General features: G+C 41.5%; 1 protein-coding gene across 1 annotated transcript in view; it reads left to right on the forward strand.

The window, feature by feature from the left end:
• kiaa0825 (KIAA0825 ortholog) overlaps positions 1-25,448 on the forward strand; it is a 114,635-nt gene that overhangs the window by 36,680 nt on the left and 52,507 nt on the right. Inside the window, exons 15-21 of the mRNA XM_008288626.1 lie at positions 1,133-1,312; positions 4,514-4,744; positions 4,835-5,139; positions 5,373-5,479; positions 7,866-8,010; positions 9,821-9,976; positions 11,480-11,574. Of these exons, the coding sequence (XP_008286848.1) occupies positions 1,133-1,312; positions 4,514-4,744; positions 4,835-5,139; positions 5,373-5,479; positions 7,866-8,010; positions 9,821-9,976; positions 11,480-11,574 (1,219 nt within the window). The remainder of the gene's footprint in view (positions 1-1,132; positions 1,313-4,513; positions 4,745-4,834; positions 5,140-5,372; positions 5,480-7,865; positions 8,011-9,820; positions 9,977-11,479; positions 11,575-25,448) is intronic.

The raw sequence follows: 25,448 nt of genomic DNA on the forward strand, positions 1-25,448 counted from the left end.
CATACAGTAATGCTGCCTAATAGACTGATTATAGGTTAGGCTGGTTGACACTTTTGAGTGTGCATGTTAGATGTGTGATTGTGAATGAAAAGGAGCATGAGAGACGCAGAGGGAGACTTCAAGACATGGAGATAGAGGAAATCAGTTCTCATACAGACCTTGAGTGGTATCAGTGCTTCGTACCTGAATGTTATTAAGGTGGCTGATATTACTGTCACCGTAATGCAACAGCTAATTTAGCCCTGTCATTTTAAAATAGTCCAGCATTAGTCAGAAGGAAGCCACGCTGCCCTCCATCACAGCACCCCCCTCATTGACTGCTGCGTTGCATTCACTCTCCTATTCAAATAGCTGTCATCTCCCACACAGCAGACTGACAGACCGCTGGATGTCTGCCACCTCTGGAGCAATGGGCCTTTCCTCAGCAACCCCTGTCAACTTAACACACACACACGCACACACACACTTGTAAGCATACAAAACTCATACAGTATATAGACATCCATATGGGTTTTACACACACACACACCTCCATCCTCAGCCCTGTGCTCAGACAGCAACCCCCACAAGGACACCCTGTCAAAACCTCTTCCTTTTCACTTCCTGTCTCCATGTACTGTGGATCCCACAGCCAGGGGCTTTGAAATCTGTTTCTTTTTCTGTTTTTTTTTTTTTTGTTTTTTTTGTCTGTTTTTTTTCCTCCATCTAACACAGATGTGGATTTTTCTTCCCCTTCTATTCCACAACGCCTTTTGTTCACCCTTTCTGTTAACATGTGTCAGGTTGGGCAGCCTTGACATTTTCCAATGTGTTTTTGTTCGCTGAAATCAAGATGCTGTTTCATAGGATAGGGTTCTACATCTTTCTCTACCTACCTCTATAAGGTTAATATTTTCTGAATTCTAATTCAAAAAACAGTGAAATTTTGCAGTGACCTACACACCCCTGAGTGTGTGTATGTGTGCGCCACTATGAGTAAGCCTTTTCATCTCTTGGTGCATCCAATTGTTTGTGGATGTGTCAAGTGCTCCAGATTGTCAGGGTTTCATAAATTCATTGACATTTTGAATATCCGCACATTTATTTGTATTGTTCACAGAAGTGTCTCACCAGACTGACTCTGTTTTTTCAGATTTTTGCCAGGAGAGCACGCTAGAAGTGTCGACAGAGAATTGCAAGTCAGGAGATGACTTCATAGTTGCATTGTTCAACCTTTTCTCCTGCCTGAATAATGTTCCCAAGGCCTTGACTCAGGCCCTTCAACCATACCTGGAGAGGGCACACATATGGGAACATCTCTACACACTAGCAGGTAAAGTAGCAACCAGCTGCTGTATAATGTTGTAGTTCAGGGGTCATTGTCACCGATTGGCATCACACTTAAGTGGCGATAGATATACAATATATTACCTTAGTACTGTTGTGTACTGTAGTACTACGCAACCCTGCAGTGCGTCTCAAACATTGTATGCTTTGAAATACAATGCTTTAATCACAGTGTAGTTTTAAAATTAATAGAAATTATATATGTTTGCTACAGGAAAGCAACTATAGTGTCATTTATATACTGCTATGGCTCATTAGCTCAATCTATTTGATTTATAGGGTAGGACATTGTCCTATATATTGATGGTATTAGCAAATAAAGTGATGAGGAAGTCATTGCCCTTGTCACTTCATAAAAATATTAATAGTGAGACACAATTGTTTCTTACTTGGGTAGCAAGATATAATGCAAGTAACTTATTTGGACATTTGACCACATTTTCTCGCTGATTAACTACATTTAAAAAAAAAAAAAAAAAAAGAAAACGTAGCAGATTTATTTCTAAATACAAGTGCGAACCTGCTCATGGAGAATATCTCAATTCTATATTCCCTAAAGGCCAGTGTTGACATTTCTTACACATGAGCTAAAGCATGACTATGATATTCTGTTACAGAGACTGCAATTATTCCCCAACTCCTTCTGCCTCTTTCTGGTGCAAGCTTTAATACAAAGCTTAATCAGAACTCCTGTGGAGTATGGAGCTCTTTTTAGTGGTGATTCTTATATCCAGGGTGAGTTGTAATTATTGTAGCATAAATTAGGGTGATTGGAGAAGAGTATTTGGATGGAGACAGAGCAAGGGAGGGGTCGACAGAGGAAATGAACGGAAGAGAGATAGAGTGTGCCAGAGCGAAATTCTCAATGTCATCCAATCATCATTTATCCTCACAGGGTAATTAGTTTAATTATTGGACTGTTCCAAATCTTTGTATTATAATTTTGGTTACAGGATACCCCCAGTGCCCCCATTTCTATTTAAACTGTTCACTGAGTTAACTTTCATAGATTACGTTGAGAGTTTCACTATTTCTCCGCTTACACTGATGTTTCATCACACTGTAGCAGGTTGTTTCAGATCAATACACTAGTCAATACAGTAGCAGGCGGTATAAAGTCTGAGAATCAAGTGACTTTGAAAAATAGGTCTAGGTCTCACCTGCCACAGAGTGCTTCTCCTTCGAAAAGCTTTATCGTTTTCTGTTCTGCTCTCCTCTTTCTCTCTGGCTCTGGGGTCACACATTTGTTAAGCATCCCTGGAGATTCCAGTGCCGCCACAATACTATTTCTCTCTTTTGTAGCCTTTGGTTTTACAGCCGGAGCTGTAGGAAGTTTATGGGTGCCATACAACTTCATGCTCTGCTATCAATACGAGCAGGATATGAAAGGGCAGAGTGATGAAAGACACGGTGCACCTGGAGAAGGTAGTAAGATTCCTACCATCAGGCCACCTGGGTTTGATCGAGAACATCTGAATTTAACTTGAGTTTACTTGCCTTTAGTGTAGATATTTCAAGAGAATACCTTTGCGCTATATGGATTCACAATCCATTCATGCCTTTGTATTTTTTTTTTTTGGACTAATTTCTGACACAGACAGACTGAGTATGTTGACTGCTGCTTGTTTGAAAAGCCCATGGCACAATAACCACATTATGAAATGTAACCCAATCCAGTGTTGAAGCAGTCATATTTCATTTTTATGTCAGTACTATGGCATGTGTGGGTCTTTAACACATTTATGGTGCAAACCTTTTATGCTTTAGAATTCTAATAAAATAGTATTTCTATTGAATAGTATTGAAAGCGCCTACATATTTTTATTCTGCATTGAGAGACCTCTTTGTGCTGCATGCCCACTATTAAAATAATTAAAAACAGGGATTTTTACAGCAGGCCACATGTCTGCTTAATAAATAGAGCAGGACATAAATAAATTCCTTTATCAACTGATTTCTATTCGTTTTGTGTTGCTCTGTCTGTTGGTGGAATCAAAAAATGCAAAAACATGTTACAACACATGTTCCATTCTAGTTCACTAGAAAGTGCAAATATTTTTGCTATCATCTTGCTGAGCTTAAGTTAACAGGAAAAGCAGATATTTCCATGCCAAAATTATAATACCAAGTGAGTCAAGTTTATTACTGATATTTGTACCGTGCTCTCTGTGTTTCTTCTTTGCTTTAATTATTTTTTATATACAAAGTTTTATTAGAACATTGCATCATTTTAAAAGCCCCCTCAGGTGAAAATTAAGTCTTTACCTTGTTAACATGCCCATGTGTTGTTACTTTAATATGATGGAAGACATCATGAGCAAAATTAGCAGTTAACACTATGCCTGAACATTTCCAACATGAAACTGTCAGGTACCAATAACATATGTAACAAGCCTTATGAATCAATCCTGTCTAGTTGCAGGGTTGGGCTTTCTGCATTGTTATTCTTGTTCAGAATCAGTTTGTGCGTCTAACATGTCTGCCTAAATTACCCAAATACACACCATTTCGATGTGTAGAGTAGTTTTGCAGTATTTGAGCTGAGTTATAGGTGAGCTGGTGTGCTCCAGCTGCAGTAAGAAGGGAGGGGGTGAGGGGAAACAGAAGCAGGGACTATGTAGATCAGTACATCCCACAGGAAGCAGCAGTATACACTTATATCTAAGTCATTTTAAGGCAGTAAGGGATTATTTTTGTAGCATAACTTCTAAATATGTAACTTTGATGCTCAGAGATAAGAGAGGGGTTTAATCAACCACTGGATAGGGACTTTAACACATCATTTGAAATTTCAAACATGTTTGCATTCGTTCTGACACAAGATATAAGACTACAGAGTAGAACCGGGGAGGCCAAGAACAGATTAAGGTGAAATTAAAATAAAGTAAAAAAGAAAAGTATAAAGCTTCCATTCTTCTTCCTTCTAAGTTGATCCACTTTTAACACGGTGAGGTAATGTCTCACCACATTAGCAGTATACAGCTAACATGCGTAGGTGAACATAATCAACATCTTTGGGAGTTCATTTACTTGATGCCACTACAGAAACACTGCTCAGTGAAAAGTGAAAGGAAAGACCAACAGGTGCCATAGGACCTGCAGACACTCAAATCAGAGAATGTACAGATAGATTGCCATGTGATGTGATTTTTTTTTTTCTTTCCTTTTTAAAAAACATTTTTGTCAGACACAACACGGGGAGTCCCTGCAGTGATCAGCTGTGTCCGGGCGATAGTCACCAAGTCTACCAACAGCCTCCTGGTACATCTGGTCTCGATGGTGTTGGGTTGGCAGGCCACAGAGGAGCCCAGTGGAGCCTTGTTCAAACGCAATGTGCCAGAGAGTGTCCTGTCTAAAATACCCAAGGACTGGAACTACACACCGCTGGATCCAAGGGGAAAGGACACTGTCAATAAGAGTATGTACAGACTGGGTGTCACATTTTTCAAGATAACTTTCAAGAAATTTAGGGTGTCTTTCTAACACTAACATTTCTTTTTCCTTCCAGCTGTCATATCCTTAGCTATTCAAGCATTGTCCTTCATTTTCACCAACCTGCCCTTGGCTGTAGCATCCTTGCCACTCCCCGTCCGTTTCCTCTTCCAAGTAGCAGAAAAGTACCTCTCCCAGCATGCCCGGCAGCTGCGCTCCGTGGGCCCGTTGCTCTGGGCCCTGCTGGGCTGCCTGATCCAGGGCCTGGAGGACCCAGACACACTGGAACAGATCAGTGGTGTGGCTCTGGATCGTGGGGCAAAGGACCGCCTATCCTTACTGGCGGAGTGCCTGCAGGCTGCTATGGGCATTCAGCAAAAGGTAATGATGGATTTATTTTATAATAAGATCAGTGATAATAGGCTGTTGTTTTTTTTTTGTTTGTTTTTTATTTGCAAATTAATGCAATTTAAAGCAGAGCATTGTACCTGTAACCATTATAGTATGTATATGTATGTGTATGTGTATATGATTGTTTATATTATTCTATTATACTGATGGTTGATTTAATGTGTGCCATGCATTTACTCATTTACCTTAATGGTCTCTGGCAGGGTGTTCCCAAACCAACAGTGCACAAAGTTCTACAGGCTCTGGAGGAAAAAAGACCCAAGTGGATAAACCTGCAGCTGCAGAAGGCAAGGAAACTCTGCTCAGACAGGTGAGAGGTCAACTGCGAGGATTCAGCAAGAGGTCAAGGTCAGAATGGCTCTGACAGTAGTTTATTTTAATCATTCTGTGCATTCAGAAAAGGGCAATTTGTTCATTATACATCATTAGTCCCAGTTATGAATTCATGTGAGCCTTCAATAAAAAAAGTGAGTAATCATTTTATCAAGAGCATTTTTACAGTAAAAACATGTTTTAATAGAATCAGTTTCCCAATATATACATTCTGTGATTGATCAATAATACGATGGCTGATGAGTTTGATGAAGGAGGAGGTTAAAACTGATCAAACTGACTGATAGTGTGTTTAGCTATCTGACATTTAAAAGAGATACTAAATAAAACACTGAAAAAAATGCAACTTAGATATGCCTTTTTAATTGAGCATTCAAATTTTGATGTATCGTATCATCAAGATCGTTTTTCTTTGAAAAGCTCCATAAGTGAAATCAATGAATCTCACATGTGTTTGTTGTGGTAAATGATGGGCATGCCGACTGAGTGGACTGCAGGCTGGAGTGATGGGAAAACAGCTTTCATTTTGGGCTGATCTGTGACCTTTGGCTTTGCGTTTTGTAGCTCGTTCCCAGAAATGGTGTCTCTGGTCGCTCACTTCATCATAACAAACTCTGGATGCATCCATCCTCATAAAAAAGGTGATTCAGTGGCGTAACAATTTTTTAAAAATATGAAATAAATAAAAACACTGAGTGGATTATGGCCAGTTCTAGGAAATGCTGTCTGTTACAGTGACAGGAAGAGAGGATGGTGGGGGGGAGGGAAAAAAAGAGAGGAGATGGGGCGGTGGAGGGGTGGTGAGGGGGGTGGAGTGGAAAAGTGAAAGAAGAGTGATTATGTATCACCTGTCGGAGGCATTCAGTGGGATCATTACTATTCATTAAACTAACCTTCACAGGGAAGTGACGCCTGGCTTGTAAACAATCAGAATACAGTGTCAGAAAGAGAGAGAGACAGAGAGAGAGTGGGAGAGAGAGAGATAGAGAGAGAGAGAGAAACAGTCGCGGATTTAATAACTCCAAAAACAACTGGCACTTCTCTCACTGGCATCTCACACACACACACACACATATACAGAGTAAACCCCTTTACAAAGAACATTTGCCCCTTGTTCAAGCCCTCTTCTGTTCCTTCATCCCACTTTCCCTCTTTCCTTTCCCAACTGTAACCCCCCCTCTCCACAGCGCCCACCTTGTCTTTGCAAAGTAATTTGTAGAGGAGAAGATTATTGTTCTCCATCATGGTGACCCTGGCTGGGCTGACGGGATGCATACACAGATGAAGATGAATGCAGTTATTCCTTGGCGGAGGTCTGCCTCTTTCAGGGCACATTGGCCCTAATGACATGATTGATAGGCTGTCCCAAATCCGGAGGGGCCCTCATTAATCACCCCGCTGACTGAATCCAATCATCTGCTTCACCTGCACAGTGATGGACAGGAAAGGATACAGCGCAGGTGCTGACACGGATGCACAGCCACCATCGCCGACAACACCACCGCCAGGCCGCCAGGCAAAAGAATGAGGCGATGTATATGGACGAGACGGGACTCCTCTTCTTTTGCCACTCTCAATGTCAAACAGCCAATGGCTGGCTGACAGGAGACACAGTTTCTGCCACCTTATAATTACAAAGGGAAGGAGAGAGAGAGAGAGAGAAAGAGAGATGGAACAATGACAGGAAGTGTATGTGAAGGAGAAGATTTGATGGACGGTAGTGTGATATCCATCCATACAGGAAGGGCAGGAAAATGATGCGGGCGCCTGCCAGGGTTGGCGACTGTACATGCATGGGGACCTTGACATACAATTACACACACACACACACGCACTGTACATGCTCAAAAACACACACACCAATCACTTTGGTGCAGCAGAGTCCTTTGGTCAAAATGTCCAATGTATCTCATGAATTGTAATGAAAACAGTGAGAATTATTTTGTTGCTGAACCCTTAATAATTTGTTTGTGTTTCTCACTCATTTTCACCCAGCCTTGACTGGACTGTGTGGTTTTCAGAAACTGCAGCAGAATGTCATTTCTTTGTTGGCCAAAAATTACATTTGAAGTCCATTTGCCCTCTGGAGTGAATGATTTGTCTCGAAACTAGAAACATTTTTTTCTTAACTTAGGATTCGTGATTCTGTTAATTTTCTGGCATAAAGCAAATTCTAAAATTTTAGCCCAAATTCCTCTCTAAACTAGAAAATATTTCCTCTACCCAGAGGTGGAATTCACATGTGAGCTGACACCCTCCCTTTTCCTGTTTCCTCACCTCTCTCTCTGTTTTTCCCCACTCTGTTTTGTCTTTGTGCTTTCTCTCCCATCTTCTCCTCTTTCCCATCTCTGATTCTCTCTCAGCGTATTTGAGCAAGGAAGGGAGAGAAGAGTTGCTGCAGCTGAACTGACTGAGCAGAAAATAGGCCTGATGCTGCTGGAGGTCTGCCACAAAGCAGGTGGCAGCAACTACCTGAGGCAGATCTATCACATCATCCAAGGCAATGAGGTAGGGAAGCACTCGCTCTCCCCAGCAATTAGGTGGCTGCTGGCCTGAGGCCGCAGGCTGTTCAGGAGGGGGAGACAGAGGGAAGAGGGCTGCTGCTTGTGTGCAGTCTGCTTGTTCTGATCTTCTGTTGTTCAGGTGACCTCAAGGGTGCAAACCTACAGTGATTTTTCTGTGTTATACACTCACCACATGTAGAGGAGAGGGAGCCACATGGAGCTACCAGTTTCAGTATAAAACTCTTTGGAGGGGATCTGAGTGAGAAAGAGCAGTCATTCTTTTTTTAAACTCAAGTGGAAGTTTTTTTTTGCTTTTGCTTTTGTTTTTTTGTTTTTATAGCTGAATTCACTTCAAAAGTTTAACGAAATAAAAAGTACCTGTTCTCTAGAGAATGCCCAAATTAATTTGAGTTAATGTATTTTATGTGGTATTTTTCCACAATAGACAGTTGGTAAAACAAATGCTTTAAAGTCGGCATTGACTCTAACAAAGTATAAATGTAAAAATACACACAAAGTGTTGTATTTAGTAATTCAAATTGTTTTACAACTATCCCATAACAGGTAAAATAGTTCACAGTTCTTTAATGAAAATCAAACTGAAACATCCTCATCCTAGCTATATTTATGTATGACAAAGACTTACCCTGTTCTATACACTGAAGATACTAATCACAAGATTTAAATTGAAATAATTAATTTTACTGTTAACAATTTCCACAAAAAGACAAAGACTAACAATGTGTGAGAATATCTGTCTTTATATATTTTTGACTTCCTGACACTTTGACAGCTAGCCTCATGCCTGTAAATTGCTATTGTGGACAATCATTTTGAAAATCAAATGACAAGTTTCTTCCAAAAAGGTTAAAAAATTTAATTAAAAAGACCAGACACTGTCATTTATAGAATATCATTCAAACGGGGTTTAATAGTGTGTTTGTTGGGAACTGCTGTCAGCCCAGATTTGGTACTTTACTTCCAGGATGCTGCACTTAAGATCAGCCACACACATCATTCACTCTCCATGTAATCCATAAACAGCTATTACTCTGCATAGCAATCTGATAAAGTGTGAATGGAATTCCCAAGAATGGTCCGAGTTAGCCTCCTGGCAGCTCCAGCATCTCTACCCAACCAAGGTCAAGGCAAGAGCATGCAGGTCAGGGACAGACTGGGCTGGTGCTGAGGTGGAGGGAGAAGAAGTTCAGAGGCCATGTCAAGCTGACGGATGGGAATATAGTGAATTCACCCCAGGATGCCCATGTACGCCTGAGCACACACACACATGAAGACATACTGTACATAGACTCGTTACTTTACGCTCTTGCAGAACACCTGTACTACGTAACCACAGCAAAGGTTACAGAAACAGGATTAGTTTTTCTTTCTCTCCATCTGTACACATTAGCTCTTTTCACTCTGTGCAGTTATTCGTTTACTTCTGAACAGCTCTGATTAATTTTTACTTTTATGCGGCTGATCAATTAGAGGAAATGTGACTGTGGACCATTATTTCCTGTGTGCTTGTCTGGGAACAGTGTGGTATGAATCCAATCTGAACATGAGCATGCTGTGCTTTCAGTAAAACTGGACATTGGAAGAAATGTTCATCATTATTAATGTTCCAAATATCAGCATGCTGTATGTCACCTTTGTTGTTGAATTTGAGGAAGGTTAGTATACTTGTACATAACGTTTTGGTTGTTTTCTGATGGTGTTAGTTTGTTAGGCTCTTATTAATAAGACAATATTTCTTGTCTTCCTGTCTCCTGTGTTACTTCCTCCCCTTACATCTCCTCTACATCATACAGGAACTGCTGATGTCTAAACTTAGCGGAAGCACAGACTTGCCAAACGATCCTCCTCACTTGGTGAACTTTGACCTTGGCTCTGACAGTCATGTTGATGCCACCCGATTCAACCCTCTCCACCAGTTTGACCACATTGGCAAGAAGAAGCTGCACCAGGTTAGTCAAGCCTTGTTAAGGTATTATAGTTTATTCAGGTAGCAAAAACTGTATTTATTCCATATTTTAGCTCCATGAAATGTCTTTGATATTCTAGCAATTATTCAAGTGAGCTTCTTCAGGTTTTTTTTTATGACTTTGTACTGTGTAGGTGTACTTGTGACACGCGGTGTGTCATTTAACTTTAACCAAGGCCAGAGGCTTAATGTTGAAGGTTAGGAGCTGTTTGAGTCTCTAGCGAACTGGATACTGTGGCTGTCTCTGAAGCTGTCAGGTCTTTCTGGGGCTTGGCTTTCCTATTCCCCATAGGTTGCTACCTTTTCCAAGTAGGAGTTAGGCTGGCAGGAAGAAAAGAGCGCTGAAAAGGTGAAAAGCTGAAAGAAGTTTTCTTTTTCATAAAGAAATGAGTAATGTTAAAGGAGAATGCAGGCTTGAAGTGCACTTCTTTGGGGCTTTGAACCATTTACCCTCTTATCCCAAACTTATCCCCAAGAGTGCCACCATGATGTTCATTTAATTGTAGATTTTCTTTTCTCCATAAAGGGGTTAAGTCTTGCTGCAGGTAGCTGAGGTTCACTGTGAGAGTAGTGAGCTTTCCCCCCTTATTCCCCTCCTACTATCAAGGGAAATACTGTTGACATCACACAAAACAATAAACAAAGGTATTTCCTCAAGATATGCTTGTGTGTCTTTCTACTTTTTAAAAATGGATCAGATGTATTTATACGTTTGTGATCCCTTACAATGTTGCAGTGTTGTCGCGATTGTTTTTCAAGAACAGACACATTTTAATCCTAAGACTTGGCCTGTTTTCGGCTTATCACAGGAGGCTGCATAGCTTTGCATAGAAACACCCTATTAAGAGAATGATTAAAATGCCTTCTCCGCTTCAGGTGCCTGTGTTGTTTGTCAAATAAAATGGAGGGAGGAGGAAAAAAAAGTTACATCCATCAATCACCTATGAGGAAGAAGCAGAGGGGGATTGGATGGATTGATGGAACGAGTGGAGTTCTCCTCCTTTTGTCAATAAAACTCAGCCTGGAGTTAAGAGTGACATTTTTGCAATCAAAGCAATCTGATTTTTATTTGCCAAGTGTGTTTGTCCATGTGTGCGCATGTGTGTGTGTTTAAGAAAAAGAGAGGGAGTAAGACATGGAGAGGGAGAAAAGGAGAAGGGGGGTGGTGGGGTGGGGGGGGTTGGCGGGGTGCCATTGAAGATGGAAAGAAAAAAAGGCATAGCAAGAAGAGTAACGACTCCCTCCAAAAATTGATTTATCTTTCTATAAATGATGGCTACATCCCCCCAAATGGATTTATAAATTAATTGCTGTCTTATTGGAATAAAAACCTTCTTGTGCGGACATGATTGATCGCCTGATGTCGGTGGCCTGCGCTGGAGACCCCCCTCCTCCTTTGTTAGTGGGTCCCAGCTGGAGCGGTAATGCACTGATGGTATTAACCCTGATTAATAACTAACAATACGCTATCCTCATACATCAACAGAGTGCCGTGGTCGACTGGGCATGGGACTGGCCGAGGCTGCTGCCAGCCTATCAGGGCATGAGTCAGGTCACCTTCAAAAGTCTGCTGGCCAACAGGTAAAATATTTCACTTGTTACATATGCAAATGTTTTTTTTTAGTGTTCCATTTTCACCCTCTTTTTTCTGAAAGAAAAGCTTCCAAACTCAGCGGGATCAAATAGTTCTTCATTGGTGGGGCGAACTTCCATTTCATCCATTGTGGCCTCCGTAATGAAGGCTGAGCTGTGGAGAGAACTCTCTTTAGAAAGAGGACATTGGAGTGTTATAATGTGCAGTGTGTGTTTAATTATGAAATCCTTTCTTTGACATGTGAAAGTGAGTTATGCCTGTCCACTGGGTACTTTTGAGACCTTAGGACTGATGCAGAAGTAGTTAGAGATGGATAAAGACTTGTCGGCTCAGATCCTGGTGTCACCTGAAGTTTTTTTTTTACACCCAAGTCCACCACTCTTGTCCCATCCTCCCCTCATCCTCCCACTCCCCCCCCCTGTTCTGCTCTGCAACAGGCATAAATATTTATGCAGGTATGTGACACATATTAGATTGCAATACTTCAGGCTGTTCCCTGTTCTCCATTCACAGCTGTCACGCTGCCAGCTATCAGGGAGCTATGGGGCTACTGCACCTTGTCTCCACGCCTACGCCCAATCCATTCTAAATCACTGCCATTGTAACACACACACACCTTTCTAACAAAGGGCAAGCTCTGCATCTGCCAAGGACACAGGCCTAATAAGGGTGAAGTACGCAGCTCTGTGCTGTGCTGTGACGAGCTTTGTCGCCGTCATGCCTCTACCCCCCCCCTCCTTCCTTCCCACACCCACATACACATACTCCATTCTTCCTCCCCTTATGTGCTGCTTTGTTGCATGTTAAAACAGATACTGTCATTGCTTGACTGAGCCAAATTAGTGTTTGGGCATTCATGAACAGAAACTGAATGAAGCGGATATGAAGTCAGATAGGAAGAGACAGGGAAAGATTGGACTTTCTGTTTGAAATTGTGAGTGACGTGGAAAGAGAGAGAGTAGTCAATTCTGACACGGAACCAAAAATGCACGAGGACGGATGGGAGTGGGAGTGGGAGGGGGTAAAGGTTATATAATTCACCCTAATCTCACAGTATCAAAGTGTCTGAGATTCTGTCATTTGCCTCATTAGCCTCTCTTTGTTGGGCCAGAGGAGCAGATTTCATGGAGGATTTGGAGAATGGCTTTGGTTCTGCCTGAGTCGCTCGCACAGAGAAGGAAGTTAGTTTCATGGCTGGCGACATGTAAGCTGTCAAAGTTTTCCTCAGATCCATCTCGGACTCAGAAATATCTCTCTGGCTTTAGAAGGCCATTCGCGGGATAAGCGCACTGATGTCTGATCCAGTGATCCATTTGTTAGCGCAGATAAGGATAACGCTTTCTGCATAACCACAGGCTGAAGTGCCCTCGGCTGTTTTCACAGAGGTTCCACAACAATTACTCTTTTACTGCCTCCAGTTTCCGGACAAACAACAGCATTGTATATCTCATACACTTGATGATATTACTAGTAATGATGCTTCCCCGTACTCTATAAAAACACCTATCACTGTGACCTTGTGATGAGCTGCATTTTCTATCTTATAAGTTTCAGTCTCCTTGAATGACTTCCCTTTCCTGTACACAGCCAATATTTTTTTTCCTTTTTTTTCCCCGCTCCCCGGACTGTGTGAGTTAGCAGTGTGGCCCACTGGCCTCCTATATATTGTTATAGTGGCAGGACAGTTATTGTGCCCAGGGTTTATATCACATTCTAATGGAGCAAGGCTATGAGTTAAGGGCGGTAGGCTTTTAAACCAGGGCTGTTAAATCACTGTTCAGATGACTTCATTAGCAGAGCAGGACACATGCTGAGACACTTGTGCCTGCACACACACACACACACACACACCCACGCACACACATATACATACACTTTCACCCTGCTACCTTGACGGTGTAACATCGTGGCCAGACAGGAGGGAGAGTGGATTTATACAGGTGTGTGTGTCCTTCTTTGTCACCTGTCACTTCAGCTCCCACAGCATGATGGCTCATCCATCATCTGCAGATTGAGCTTTTCAGCAGAAACCAGACTGATTAATACTGCCGTAAGACCCCCAGGGTTGACTGGCTGACTGGCTGACCTGGCTTCCTGGCGGGCTGGTGGTTTGAGTGGGTAGATGGATGACTTGTGTGTGTGCTAACTTTTTAGCCGGATTTTTTTTTTTTACTGGCTAAATGGCGACTGGCTCGGCTAGGTAGTTTTTGATCGGTATGAGAGATGTAAGAAGTAGTGATTAGTGGAAAAGTGTGCTGGATTAATGATAGGGCAAATGGTGTTTTGTCTAAATGACTGGGAGGCAGACTAACCTGTTGGTTGTTGGTCTGCTTTGACGAATGACAGGTCTCAAAAATGGATTGCCGGATGGGTGATGAACTGACTGACTGGGAGGAAAACTGGGTGACTGTTTGCTGGTGGCTAGCAGTCAGAATGGGACTCCCAGCCTAGTTTTATTTACACTGACAGGTCTTACATTGAACCTGCAGCTGCATGTACTGTCTTTTATTCCTAACACATTTCCTATGAAGATTTTCTTTCAATAACATTTTTACTTTTTGTTTTCTGTTTCCTTGATTTTATTTCTTTTTCAAACCACAATTTCACCGCCTCTGTCAATACTTGAATCATGTCATATAGCCTATTTGATAGATATTTCTGTGTCGTTGACTTGTGAAAGGAGTATAGAACAGGAATAGCACATCATACATCATTCAAGAATCAAAGTCCATGGGCAGACCTCAACAATCTACAGTACATTTCAGATTTATATCAACCATCCTGATGTTCATTGACTCACTTCTTTTATGACAGATCTTTAGCTGTTTTAAGGCAACATTTCTTGAAATGCCAAAATTCTCAATATATACTTGACATTTCCCCTTGAACTAATTGCACAGGAAAGGTTGGTGTTAATTGCCATGATCTACCGATGTGAAATGTGTCCACATTGCCTCAGTCTTTGACTTCCAAGTTATGAGCCACTCTTTGTTAGAGAGGCATGGAGTCAAAGTACTAAGTGATTCAACTGAAACTGAATAGTTTCTCTTCAACTAGTGATCTACAAACGGATAGCACATCTGCTTTGTCCTTGGTCACCCCTTGAAATTCTCTTTAGTGAACACTTGTAACTCTGTCTCAGCATACTTTTGTACAAAACAGTCAAAAGCAACTCAACACCTCTGTAGGTTGAAATTAATGGCAGTAGCGCTGACCCTTCTCTTTCTCCTCTGACTCTGATTGTGTTACAAGGCCTTTATGTGCTGTAGTCTTTTATGTCATTTTTCTTTTCCATCCAAGAAAAATAAAACAAATCTTTGAAAAAGTGTGGAGTATTGCCACAGACGAAAGTCACGTTTTAAGTGTCATCTGCCAAGGTGACTTTTTGATACCATTTCCTTGTGCATGTATGTCAGGGAAGGTCCTCTGACCTGGCTGATAAGGGGTAGCCAAGTATGAGAGATGAAGCTTCATGTGTCACAGGGCGTTCTTCCACTCCATCATAAGGACCTAATATCACCCAAGGACATTCATGCTCAGATCTACTGGTTCTACTGCTCCAGGTACCCTTTCTTGCATGTAACCTACATGGAACGACATGACGACTTTATACTTTGACTAGCTGTGAATTTTAAGGTACATATGCTGTGACTTGTGCTATTTTCACAGCTGATTTTCTGAGTAAGCACTCGTTCCCATGATTTTATTACGCACACATTGACAGTAAAAGAGTACTAGTAGCATTGACCCATAGATTTGGTAGCTTAATATGGTAAGCTACAATGTAACTACTGAACACTAAAGCATTTCATCTGCATTGTCTCATTGTTTCTGTTACCCCTCAGGTCCATAACAATAGCAGTTTGTGGAAAAATGCCAGTCTGTGGCATTCTCTTGCTTGAGCGGCTCCTTAAATTGCGGCGATAGACGCTTGTGCTTTCAGGAAGTGGGCAATCGCCATCTGTTCCTGGGTGCTGCCATATGGCGGGCCTTTTTCTCAGGGAATAAAATAAAAACAAATATGTCAGAATGTTCGTCTTCCTCCACGGACGCTGATCAACCTGGGGAGAAGCTGGATCTCAGTGTGTCTGGATTAATGGTCTTACTTTACGCTTCAGGGAATGAGGGAGTGTGTGTTTGTGGTTGGCGGGGCTCTGTCTATGAATGTGTGAGTACATGTGCCTTTTTTTGTGAGCACATGCACACACTAATGTGCATTTATGTACCTGGAAGTATTTCTCAAATCATTTATCTGACTTAAAGGGTGATGTTTCCATACCATTTTGAGCAGTTGGTTGCCCTATTCTTGGAAACATTAAACAACACAGGAGAAAAGAGCTTCAAGGTTAGCCAGAGTGACATTTCATGGCTGCTGCTGCCAAAGAAACAAGAAGAAATGCTCTCAAGCCATCATCACACTCTCCATCGTGCGAGGCCAGGAATTCAAAAGACTTGTCACTTTTGAAAATCAGGAGAGTGTGATGTGTCATTGAGGAAGGGCTTCTTTCTTCTCTCGTCGATCCCCTTGTGTGTCCCCTCCACTGACTGACAGCTAGGGATGGGAGTTTGTGTTGGTGGAGACAGAATACATCTTTTGTCTGCTTGGTTATACATGGTGTGTTTTGTCTTCGCTACCCCTGGACAGCACTGACACATTGAGGTTTTCATTAGCCGTAAGCAGGTGGCGGAGGAGAGGGACGCGCTTGTTTCCATCCCTGACTGTGTGCATATGCATCTGCACTGCACCAACTTGTATACTGTAAGCATATCATGGAGGGCGTACATGTGTCCGCCTGCATGTGTGTGAATGTTCACTATTACATTTTAGTGTGTATGATACTTGGAGGTTTGCTCCAAAGGCGAATAAATCAGTGATGCCTGGGATAAGGCCGTGGCCCCTCCTCAAACTGCACAGACAAGCTGAGAGGCTCATTAATCAAACGGCCAGTCACAGATGTGATGGCTTCCACACAAACCGCCAGCAGACTGTGAAAGTCACATCCAACAGAGTCAACTGTCAGCCAGGCAGGCAGGCTGCACTTTTCCTCTTCCCCCCTCTCTCTCTTTCACCTCTGTTGTATTTATCTCTCACTCTCCCTTTACCTCCTCTCACCTCCAGCATGATGCCTCAGTGTGATACATCTGAAATATTTGTCTTGTCCCTCTAAAAACGATCTCGAGGGTCGAGGAATATCCATCTTCTCAGAGAGTGGTCATGGTCAAACCATTCTGGAGGCACAAGACATCAGTCATTACAGCACATTGCTCTGTTCTCGGTGGTTACAGCACATTTCAGCGATACCTTTTTCTCTGACCTGAGCTATCAGGTTCCTCTTGTTGCCTAAATAAATTCTAATTTATTCAATGCATGAAGGTTGACAGTGGGGCTTAAGGAATATGTTTATGCTACTTTTAAATAATGAAAATGACAGGTAGGTCAATACCTGCTGCTAAGTGTGTCCTTCTCTAACGAAGTGTATACTCTGATGCAGTCAGACTATCTTTACTTGTGATTTCCACTTTTCCCATTTAATTCTGGTTGTTATTTCACATACCATTTCACTGCTGCAATCTGCACTCCCACTGGGTTAAAATTAGTTACAATTGTTCACAATTATTTCAATGATATCACTATTAACTGACATAATTATCAGTGCATGGTACTTATGCCACAAGGCAAGCTTCTCAACAGGATTATCTGGTTATCCCTTGAGTGTTGTCAACTTACTGCACCTGACCTCTCCAATTCCTCTTTTAAAAAAAATGTACTTTCAGATAATTTCATAATATAAATAGCAACCTCTGTGATTGTTCCAACTTGAAACCTTGAATGGATAAATAGTTGGAGAGACGCTAACGACAGAGCTAAATGAAAATGCTACTTAATCTACTGCAAAACCCTCCAAGGATGGATAGAAATGTTGGATGAAACAGGGAAATGACAAAGCCAACCGTTCCTGATTAAAAATGGCAAGTCCCAAGGCTCCTCAAATGCACTGGGGTATTTGATGCTGCAAATAAAGACAGTATTCCGCGCAGAAAAAGAAAGCTATGTTTTTTTGTCTTTAGTATGGGCAATGGTGTTGGAGGGAAGGAATTTCTCTTGTGATGATGCCAGAATTTTGAGGATGACGCCAGTGTAGTTGGAGCCTCGCAAAGCTGAACTCCGTCTTGCAAGAGAACTTGCTACACAAGCCTTATGAGCAGCTATTTACGCTTGGTTTGTATAAATAGAAAATGAGCTTTGATTCAGAAACTTTTGTGCCTATTTAGCACTTTTTTTCAGTTACATTTTTTTAAGTGTGAATGTAAAAAAAATAAAAAATCTCATCATATGAAGAAAGGGTTTCTGTTCATTCTAAGGAAATGACATGTTTCTGCTTCATCTCTTGCACATTCTGAAAAAGTTTGCATCTCAATGCCAACTGATCTTTCTCACATCACATCAAGTTAACTTGTGCGCTGGCACTGCGAGCCTTCTACAGTAATAATATCACTAATAGCTAATAAAATTCAATATTGCTGTAATACTAAACCAAAGTAACTCTCCAGCACAATGGTCCCTGAGAAGCTCTGCTAAGTTGCCACACTTGCAACCTCCGTGTCTTTGGTTGCCTTACCTGACTCTGCTAGCTTTGGAGCAACTTTTTCTTTGAAATTCTATTATGTCCACTGGGTATTTGTTTTTGTGAGCTCTGTCAGCAAAATAATTCCATATTTTGCCCCTGGAACCAGTTTTGTCAACCAGTTTAGATGGACTGGGACTCAGTTCAAGACGTGGTAGACTGTTTGACACTGTTGCCATGTGTCCTGCTGATTTACTGAGATGACTTTTTAGCTGACTGCAGCAGTCCATTGTCAAGAGCCAGTTTGTGACCGTCTGTTCCAGTCGATCATTGTATGCCTTTTCTGCTTTCTTTTTTTTGCTTTTTTTTTTTTTAACTATTCCATGTGCCATCTTTATTCAGACCCTCTGGAGGTGACACTTGAGCTTGTCTTTCAGCTTGCAGAAGGTTTTGATGAGCATATCGAAGGATTGCACTGTAATACTAAATGTTGCGATACTGCAGTGAAGAAGAGCTGCACTGCGTATATCACTAGTCATACAGTACTAGCTTTGGCATTGAAATAGCTATTGATTGAATAAGTAATCGTAGTTTAACACATGCATAAACATATTTAAATAATTCCAAACTTTATGTATGTGTGCTAGGGCATGAGTGTAACCTAGGGGTTATTCAGTTGCACAAATGTGTAAGAGATCAATTTTATTTCTTGCAGCAGCCAGATATCATGTTACATATTTTTGCAAGACTCTGGGACTCTCTGTGCTCATTCAGTGTAAGTTACCCTGGAAAAGGACATCAGCTAAATGCCTAAAACATAATGTCCATGTGTGTGTGCGTGTGTCCTCCTGTGTGAGACTGTGTGACGGTGAGGGTTTGTTTTGGTGGTACATCACGAGGTTGTATCCTGTCGCCAGGCTCATTAGCCCGTCGGCGGCGCCCAACCAGCCCCAGCCAATCGTTGCTCTCGACTTGGCTCTGCCATTTGCATGTGGTCCAGGAAGAGATAATTAGAGGGATCTCTGCCTGTCACTGTTAATCTGGGACTTAGTGAAGGGCTGTGACGCCGACATGCTGATGGACTGACACACATGTCTACACACACACTGCGTGGTGTCATACTCGTGTACACACACTGGAATTCGATACACACACACACACCCACACACATGCAAGAGGAAGTGTAGTACCTGCACACACACTAACACTATGCGCAGGCAACACCCACACACAAACACTGTCTCTCTCATCTTTCCTTCCCAAGTCTGCTGCTGAATTGGAGTGTTAGTCTTTCTTAATGCTCTCTTTTTCACTTGTGACCAATTGAGTTGTCTTTTTGCCATCTTTCTTATCTCTATTACTGCAGCATATTACACTAAAATATATCAGAGTTGCTTCTCCATTGGTATGTGAATGATAGCATGTTGACTCAGTGGCTGTTTACACCAGTTGTACTACGCTGTTGACACAGGTTTTAGATCCCTGTTCAGATAGACTGTGCTTGTTGCTTCCCAAACAGGCAGAATGCTCAGTAAGCCTTTTGAACAAGCCCAGCTGTCAGCCCTATATACAGTACTTACACGCTCACACAAACACACACACATCCAAAAAACCTGTACATGTGCTCATGCACTGGCACGTCCCCAGCTACACACATGCTAAAAAACACACACACACACATCGCTGATTGGCAGGCCTCCTGTTTCCCCATAATTCCAACTGATTTATCCAATCAATCTCACTCGGAGAGCTGCTAAAGCGTTGACTAATATTAAGAGTAGAACATGCGACAATTAAAACATCCTTCAGGTAATTACAGAGCTGGTTTAGCAGCAAACAACTGAAGCATTTTATACATTCAGCATGTTGCCCGTGTGTTTTATTTGTACCTGTTTGATAGTTAATCGGGGGAAATGAGGTACATCTGTGAATGTTACCGCCTTTAATGCACATGTCACCTATTATGTAAAATATCACATCATTAGCTGAATGTGTCTATGCAAATATTGACTCTGTTCACCTAATTGAATATCATAGACAGTGTTTCATCCTGTACAAGAAAATCCAATGTAAAAAGCTGGATAGAAAGCCTATTTTCCACCCAATGACAGCTAGTCCTTTCTGCACACTGTGGGACTGCTAAATGGTGCATGTTGAGAGAGAGGGTGAGTACCATTGCTGACCTCATCTGTCCTGCTCTGTGACCCTGTGTCACCACTGATGGCACATAATAGTTGACACTTGACTTTAGGGGCTCTTTAAGTGCCAAGAGTGGCCAAGGCCCTGGATTCATATTCTAATGCAGTCATCTTTGTACTCTGCGCCTCTACCCTTTGTCCAGGAGCTCTCGCTACACTTGTTTCCACTTTTTCTTTGCCTTTCTTTATGACTCTCTCTCTCTCTTTTTTTTTTTCCCCTGTCTTGTCTCAGAAAGGAATACACACATGCAATCACACACACGCACAGACGCACACACACACACACACCTACACACACACACACACACAAACACTTAGACCTACTCAGACACGCTTTTGCTGAATTGAAATAGTCGGTCCCGCCCTCCTGCCCCTGTGCCATTACAGGTAAGCACAGAGGTGCACTTGTCTTGACACTTGTCTTGGCAAATCTATAGACAGCCAGAGCGAACATTCCAGCTGGAATCAACCCACTCTTTATTCCTCTCCTCTCCTCTCCTCTCCTCTCCTCTCCTCTCCTCTCCTCTCCTCTGCCTTCACAACCTGGACCCCATAAATATTAAAGATGGGTTTTGTTTGGATTTTAGTCACACTGATTCAGAGTGTGTTTATTGATTCCTGTTCCCCAATTCTAATTTAGGCTTACAGTATTATATGAGTCAGCAGAAAACCCAAATATGGTGAAAATAAAAAGGTACTTATTTTGAGAAGATTGAGACATTTAGTCATTTCACATAAAAGAATTTAGTGTTGGTTTTAGGTCTTATCATCTACCTATCTTATCATGCCCAAAATGAATATTGTTTTTACAGATTGACGCACCAGCTTTAGCTGATAAAGCATTACTTATGCCTTCTACCTATGACCGGGGCTTATATAAGCCACTGCATTTTTAACTTTGGTTGCATTCCCTTGTGGACACACATGGACCGCTACAGATACCACAGATGTGTACTTATTGTTGTTATACTTCTTTCTAGTCTGCTTGGAGTTTACTTGGAAGATGCATTCTCATCTGTATGCAGTAGATCGGTGTCTATGGAGTCAATGCATGCTGCCCTTGTGATGTCACAAATTCTTTCTGCATGTGGACATCCACTGAGGGGTCTTTGCTGATCTGGGGAGATAATGATGTTTACATCACGCATGCCTTTACAGGTGCCTGAAGTATAACATTTAAATCTCACTGTAGTAAATTCTTTGGCATCTCAAAGCAACTTGATATGATGTCCTTATTACCTCAACATGTCTTCCACTGTCTTCTGCAAGGCCTAGCCACACATGTAGCTACAGTAGTGCAAGTCCACTATATTTTAACCATTCCAGTATACAAATATATTCATGTATCTGGGAGAACAGTGGGCCCAAACGCCTTAATCAATATGGGTAATCAAATAACTTAAAACCACGATTTTTATAAAACTACAACCAGTTCCAACTCAGAACAAACCACAGTTGGGGGTCAGTCTGCACTGTAAATATGACAGGCTGTCTATCATGTGGCAAATGGCAAATATGTGCTTGCACTCTCCCACTCTCTGGTTCCCCACCTTTGCAGCTTTTTACTCTCTGTTTCTTTCAACTCTTTCTCCTTTTACCTGCTATCTTCTCAGAGAAACCATCATGGGTCATGTTTTTCTGAGTCTTTGATCATGAGTAGTCTTTCAGCATGTTGACTACAAGGCCTCTCACCTCCCCAGTGGTTGTTGCAAAAGAGGGGGCACATTTATCTGGCTTCTATGATGTTGATGGTTGAAAGCATTTGCTGATGTTGAAAGCTTGTGTGTGTATGTGTGTGTGTGTGTGCGCCTTTGTGTGTTTGTGTGCGTCCACTCAGACATGATGAAAGACTCTGTTATAGCACTGGGTTGTGATCAGTTGCAGCTACATTGTAGCTATGCTCCAGGTTGGATGATAAGCAAGGTATTCTTGCATACTGTATCTGACATATCATCATCATGTGACACTGCGATCATTAGGAAAAATAAAATACTCAGCTGGTAAAATTCTTACATTGTTTTTAAATAGCTTTAAAGGTTGGAATTTACATCTTCTACTACGCTGAGCATTCCATCCATATCTATTTGTTCAGTTATTGCATGGAAAACTTCCTTTACTGTGTCGTAATGGGTTTGTCCTCAGGGCACAAACTCTGGTTCAAATAGAAAAAGCTTTTTTTTCTTAGTCTTTACACCTCATGTGTGTAAACGATGGTTGGGTGTCTGAGAGCTTTGCCTTACCATCCAACTGCAGAATTCTCCCTTTTGTAAGATGCAGGGGATGGCCTTGATGTGACAGCTTGTGATGTTAGCCCAAGTTGTTTTTGACAGAAGACAAAGAAAAAGGAAAAGAGAGAAAGAAAAAAAAAAGAAACATAAAGGCAAAGCGCTGGAATTTTTCTTCTGAGGTGAATTGCTTTTGCAAGAATCAATTCTTTCTCTCCTTCATTTTCTTTAAAAAAACATCTTTGTTTTCCTCTGTATCTTTGCTTTGTCATGACTGTTAAAAACAGTCTGTTTGATTGAATTTGCCAGCGGAGACATTTAGTGATCTTGATGGATTCTTTGGATGCAGGACCTAGGCTTGCTGGAAGCATCTTTTTTAGATGTTTTTCCCCCTATGACATTATGGAAACAGGTCTACCCTTTACAGCAGACTGAACAGTGACTGGTATTATTTGACATATTGTGCTGATACATGCCAGTCTATAAGAACGCCAATGACAATCATGGGGAAGGACATTTAGATTACTGTCGAGGCTCCCCTTCCTGTCTCTTCCTATCTGGCCTCCTATCACTCCATCTGTTTTGTAATCTGTCTTCTCTTCATTTTGAGTTTGACTTGTAATGATGAAGAGCTGGTCAGAGGGGTATAGACCAGTTTGTGTGGGTGTCTTTGTGTGTGAATGGACAAGTTGATGTTTTTATCTGAATGAGTGGCAACCTGGCATGTGTGTGTAGTGTGTCCAGCTGTGCCCTTACTGAGTGTGAGTATGACCCTTGGGCTGTACCTCGCAATCAGTCAGCCTGCCTAGTCCTCCCGACTGAGTGTTCCTCCTTTAGTCCTTTAAAAGAGCCCTTCTTATCACTGTGTGGTAGACCTTCCCTCTGCCCCTCACTGTTCTCAAGGTTAGCCTCTCTCTGCGCCCTTTATGTTTCGACTCTCCTTCACATGCAGCTTTGTGCATATGTGTTTCACAAAAGAGCCTAGATGTTGGAGGTTTTTACCCTCCTTCTAGGTCTTCCTCTTAAAGTGGGTCTTTCCCTTTGACCTCCGTATAGCTTCTACCAGCTCTCTGTACAGCACTTACACACATCTGACAATGCAGTGGAAGTTTAAAGGTGATTCAACTCTCAAAGTGACTCTCTTCTCACTTTCGTCTTTTTGATTTCTCCTCTCTATCTTGTCAGCACACACACACACACACATATGCACACACATATAGGAAAAAAATGGAAATGTGGCCTAACTTTTACTTATTGTACTTTTGTGTGCGTAGCGATATTCTTGTAGGGATATCTCTTTTAGCACAGCCGGACTTACTGTAACCTCAACTGTTACAATGCCTATTAATGCCTAACCACAAACCTTATCCTAAACTTAATGTTATCCATAACTGTAAAAGCAAGTCTTAAAAATCCTCAAACAGCCCTTTGAAAATGTGTCAGAAAGTGAGGAATGGCCAGAGTGTCCTCTCTCTCAAGGTTTACAACTCAACCTGTTCCTCATAAAGATGGATGTACAAGTACACTTGTGTCATTCTTAGATCTTTTAGAAAAAAACACTGAATGAAAGTTGAGCCAGAAACCCATCTCGTTCCGTCTCTCTTTCTTCTGCTATGTCTTAGAGGTCTACCCATCTTCTCCTTGTGGGTATCTGTAGGGTATGTAGTTTTCATGCCCACGTGCTTGGTGGACTGGTCGAAATGCCTGTGGTAGTCTTTGAACCTGTCAACAGCAAAGGCATTTCAAAGAGGTTCTCCTATATGTACACTAGATCCATATCTGTCAGAGTATGTGTGATGTAATCTGAGTATTACTGAGACTTAAACCTGTTATGATACTTGCCAAAGATTGTTGCAGCAAATGGATTGAAATATTCCTTCTTTTTTTATGAATTTATGGTGATTGGTTTGATTGAAAGTTAGTTTCTCCTCACTTTGGTGCAGTTATTACTGTGGTCGATTATCTGTTTTTGAATGACTAAGAAGACATCTAAAGCACTTGCAGTGGCAACAATGAAAAACAGCATTATTTTGCTAAGTTCAATTGCAAATGAAGAACAGTGAGTCATTTTGGGGGGTAAAAATATACTGCTGCAGCAGTGAAGCAGAGTTCAGATGATTGCAACAGGACAAATTGGGCTCATATCTTTCCCATCTGAAAAGAAACATATCACTGAGCCAAAACGATAGTCGGTCTGTCATCAGAGACTGCAAGATAGTCAGCTCTTTCCTATTTCTTGTTGCATTCTTGTTCCACCCTGTCTCCTAAAAATCATGTTTATGTACTGCTAAATTGTTTTGCCTATTACATTCAAAGTGAAACATAATTGCTGCCAGAATCATGTTGAAAGTTTAATCATGCTAAGGTGATATGAGGGCAGAGAGCAAGAACAGTTACGAGAAGGGAAAACAAGGATGTTGTCAGTGAACATTTACAGATACAGTCAGTATCAACATTGTGCAACAGAGCATATCATTTCAGTTACAATGCATTCTAATTGTGTTGATATAAACATAATGAGATGGCATTGCTTTTCTACAAAACCATCTTTGCTTTGTAATTTGGTAGTATGTGAATGTAATTTCAAGGAGACATGGGTGTCTCCTTGTGTAACAGTTGTACTCGGTGTAATTAAAGTAAGATAAGACAAGTGTCAACACAGCTGCACTTCAGTGTCACTTTTGTTTGATAGTGTCCAGGTCACTGGCTATCAAATTTAGAAATACAGAAATGTAAACTTTATAGTCAGGAACTGTGCTGTAACTAGTCATTATTAACCACTGTGACACTTTCCAGAATCATTGTTTTCATATTATTAGCGGTATAGTTGTTAGTTTTTGAGTTGCCTTTGTGTACATGTGCATGATATCTT

This window comes from Stegastes partitus, unplaced genomic scaffold (genome assembly GCF_000690725.1).
Source record: "Stegastes partitus isolate 25-593 unplaced genomic scaffold, Stegastes_partitus-1.0.2 Scaffold13, whole genome shotgun sequence".
Taxonomy (NCBI): domain Eukaryota; kingdom Metazoa; phylum Chordata; class Actinopteri; family Pomacentridae; genus Stegastes; species Stegastes partitus.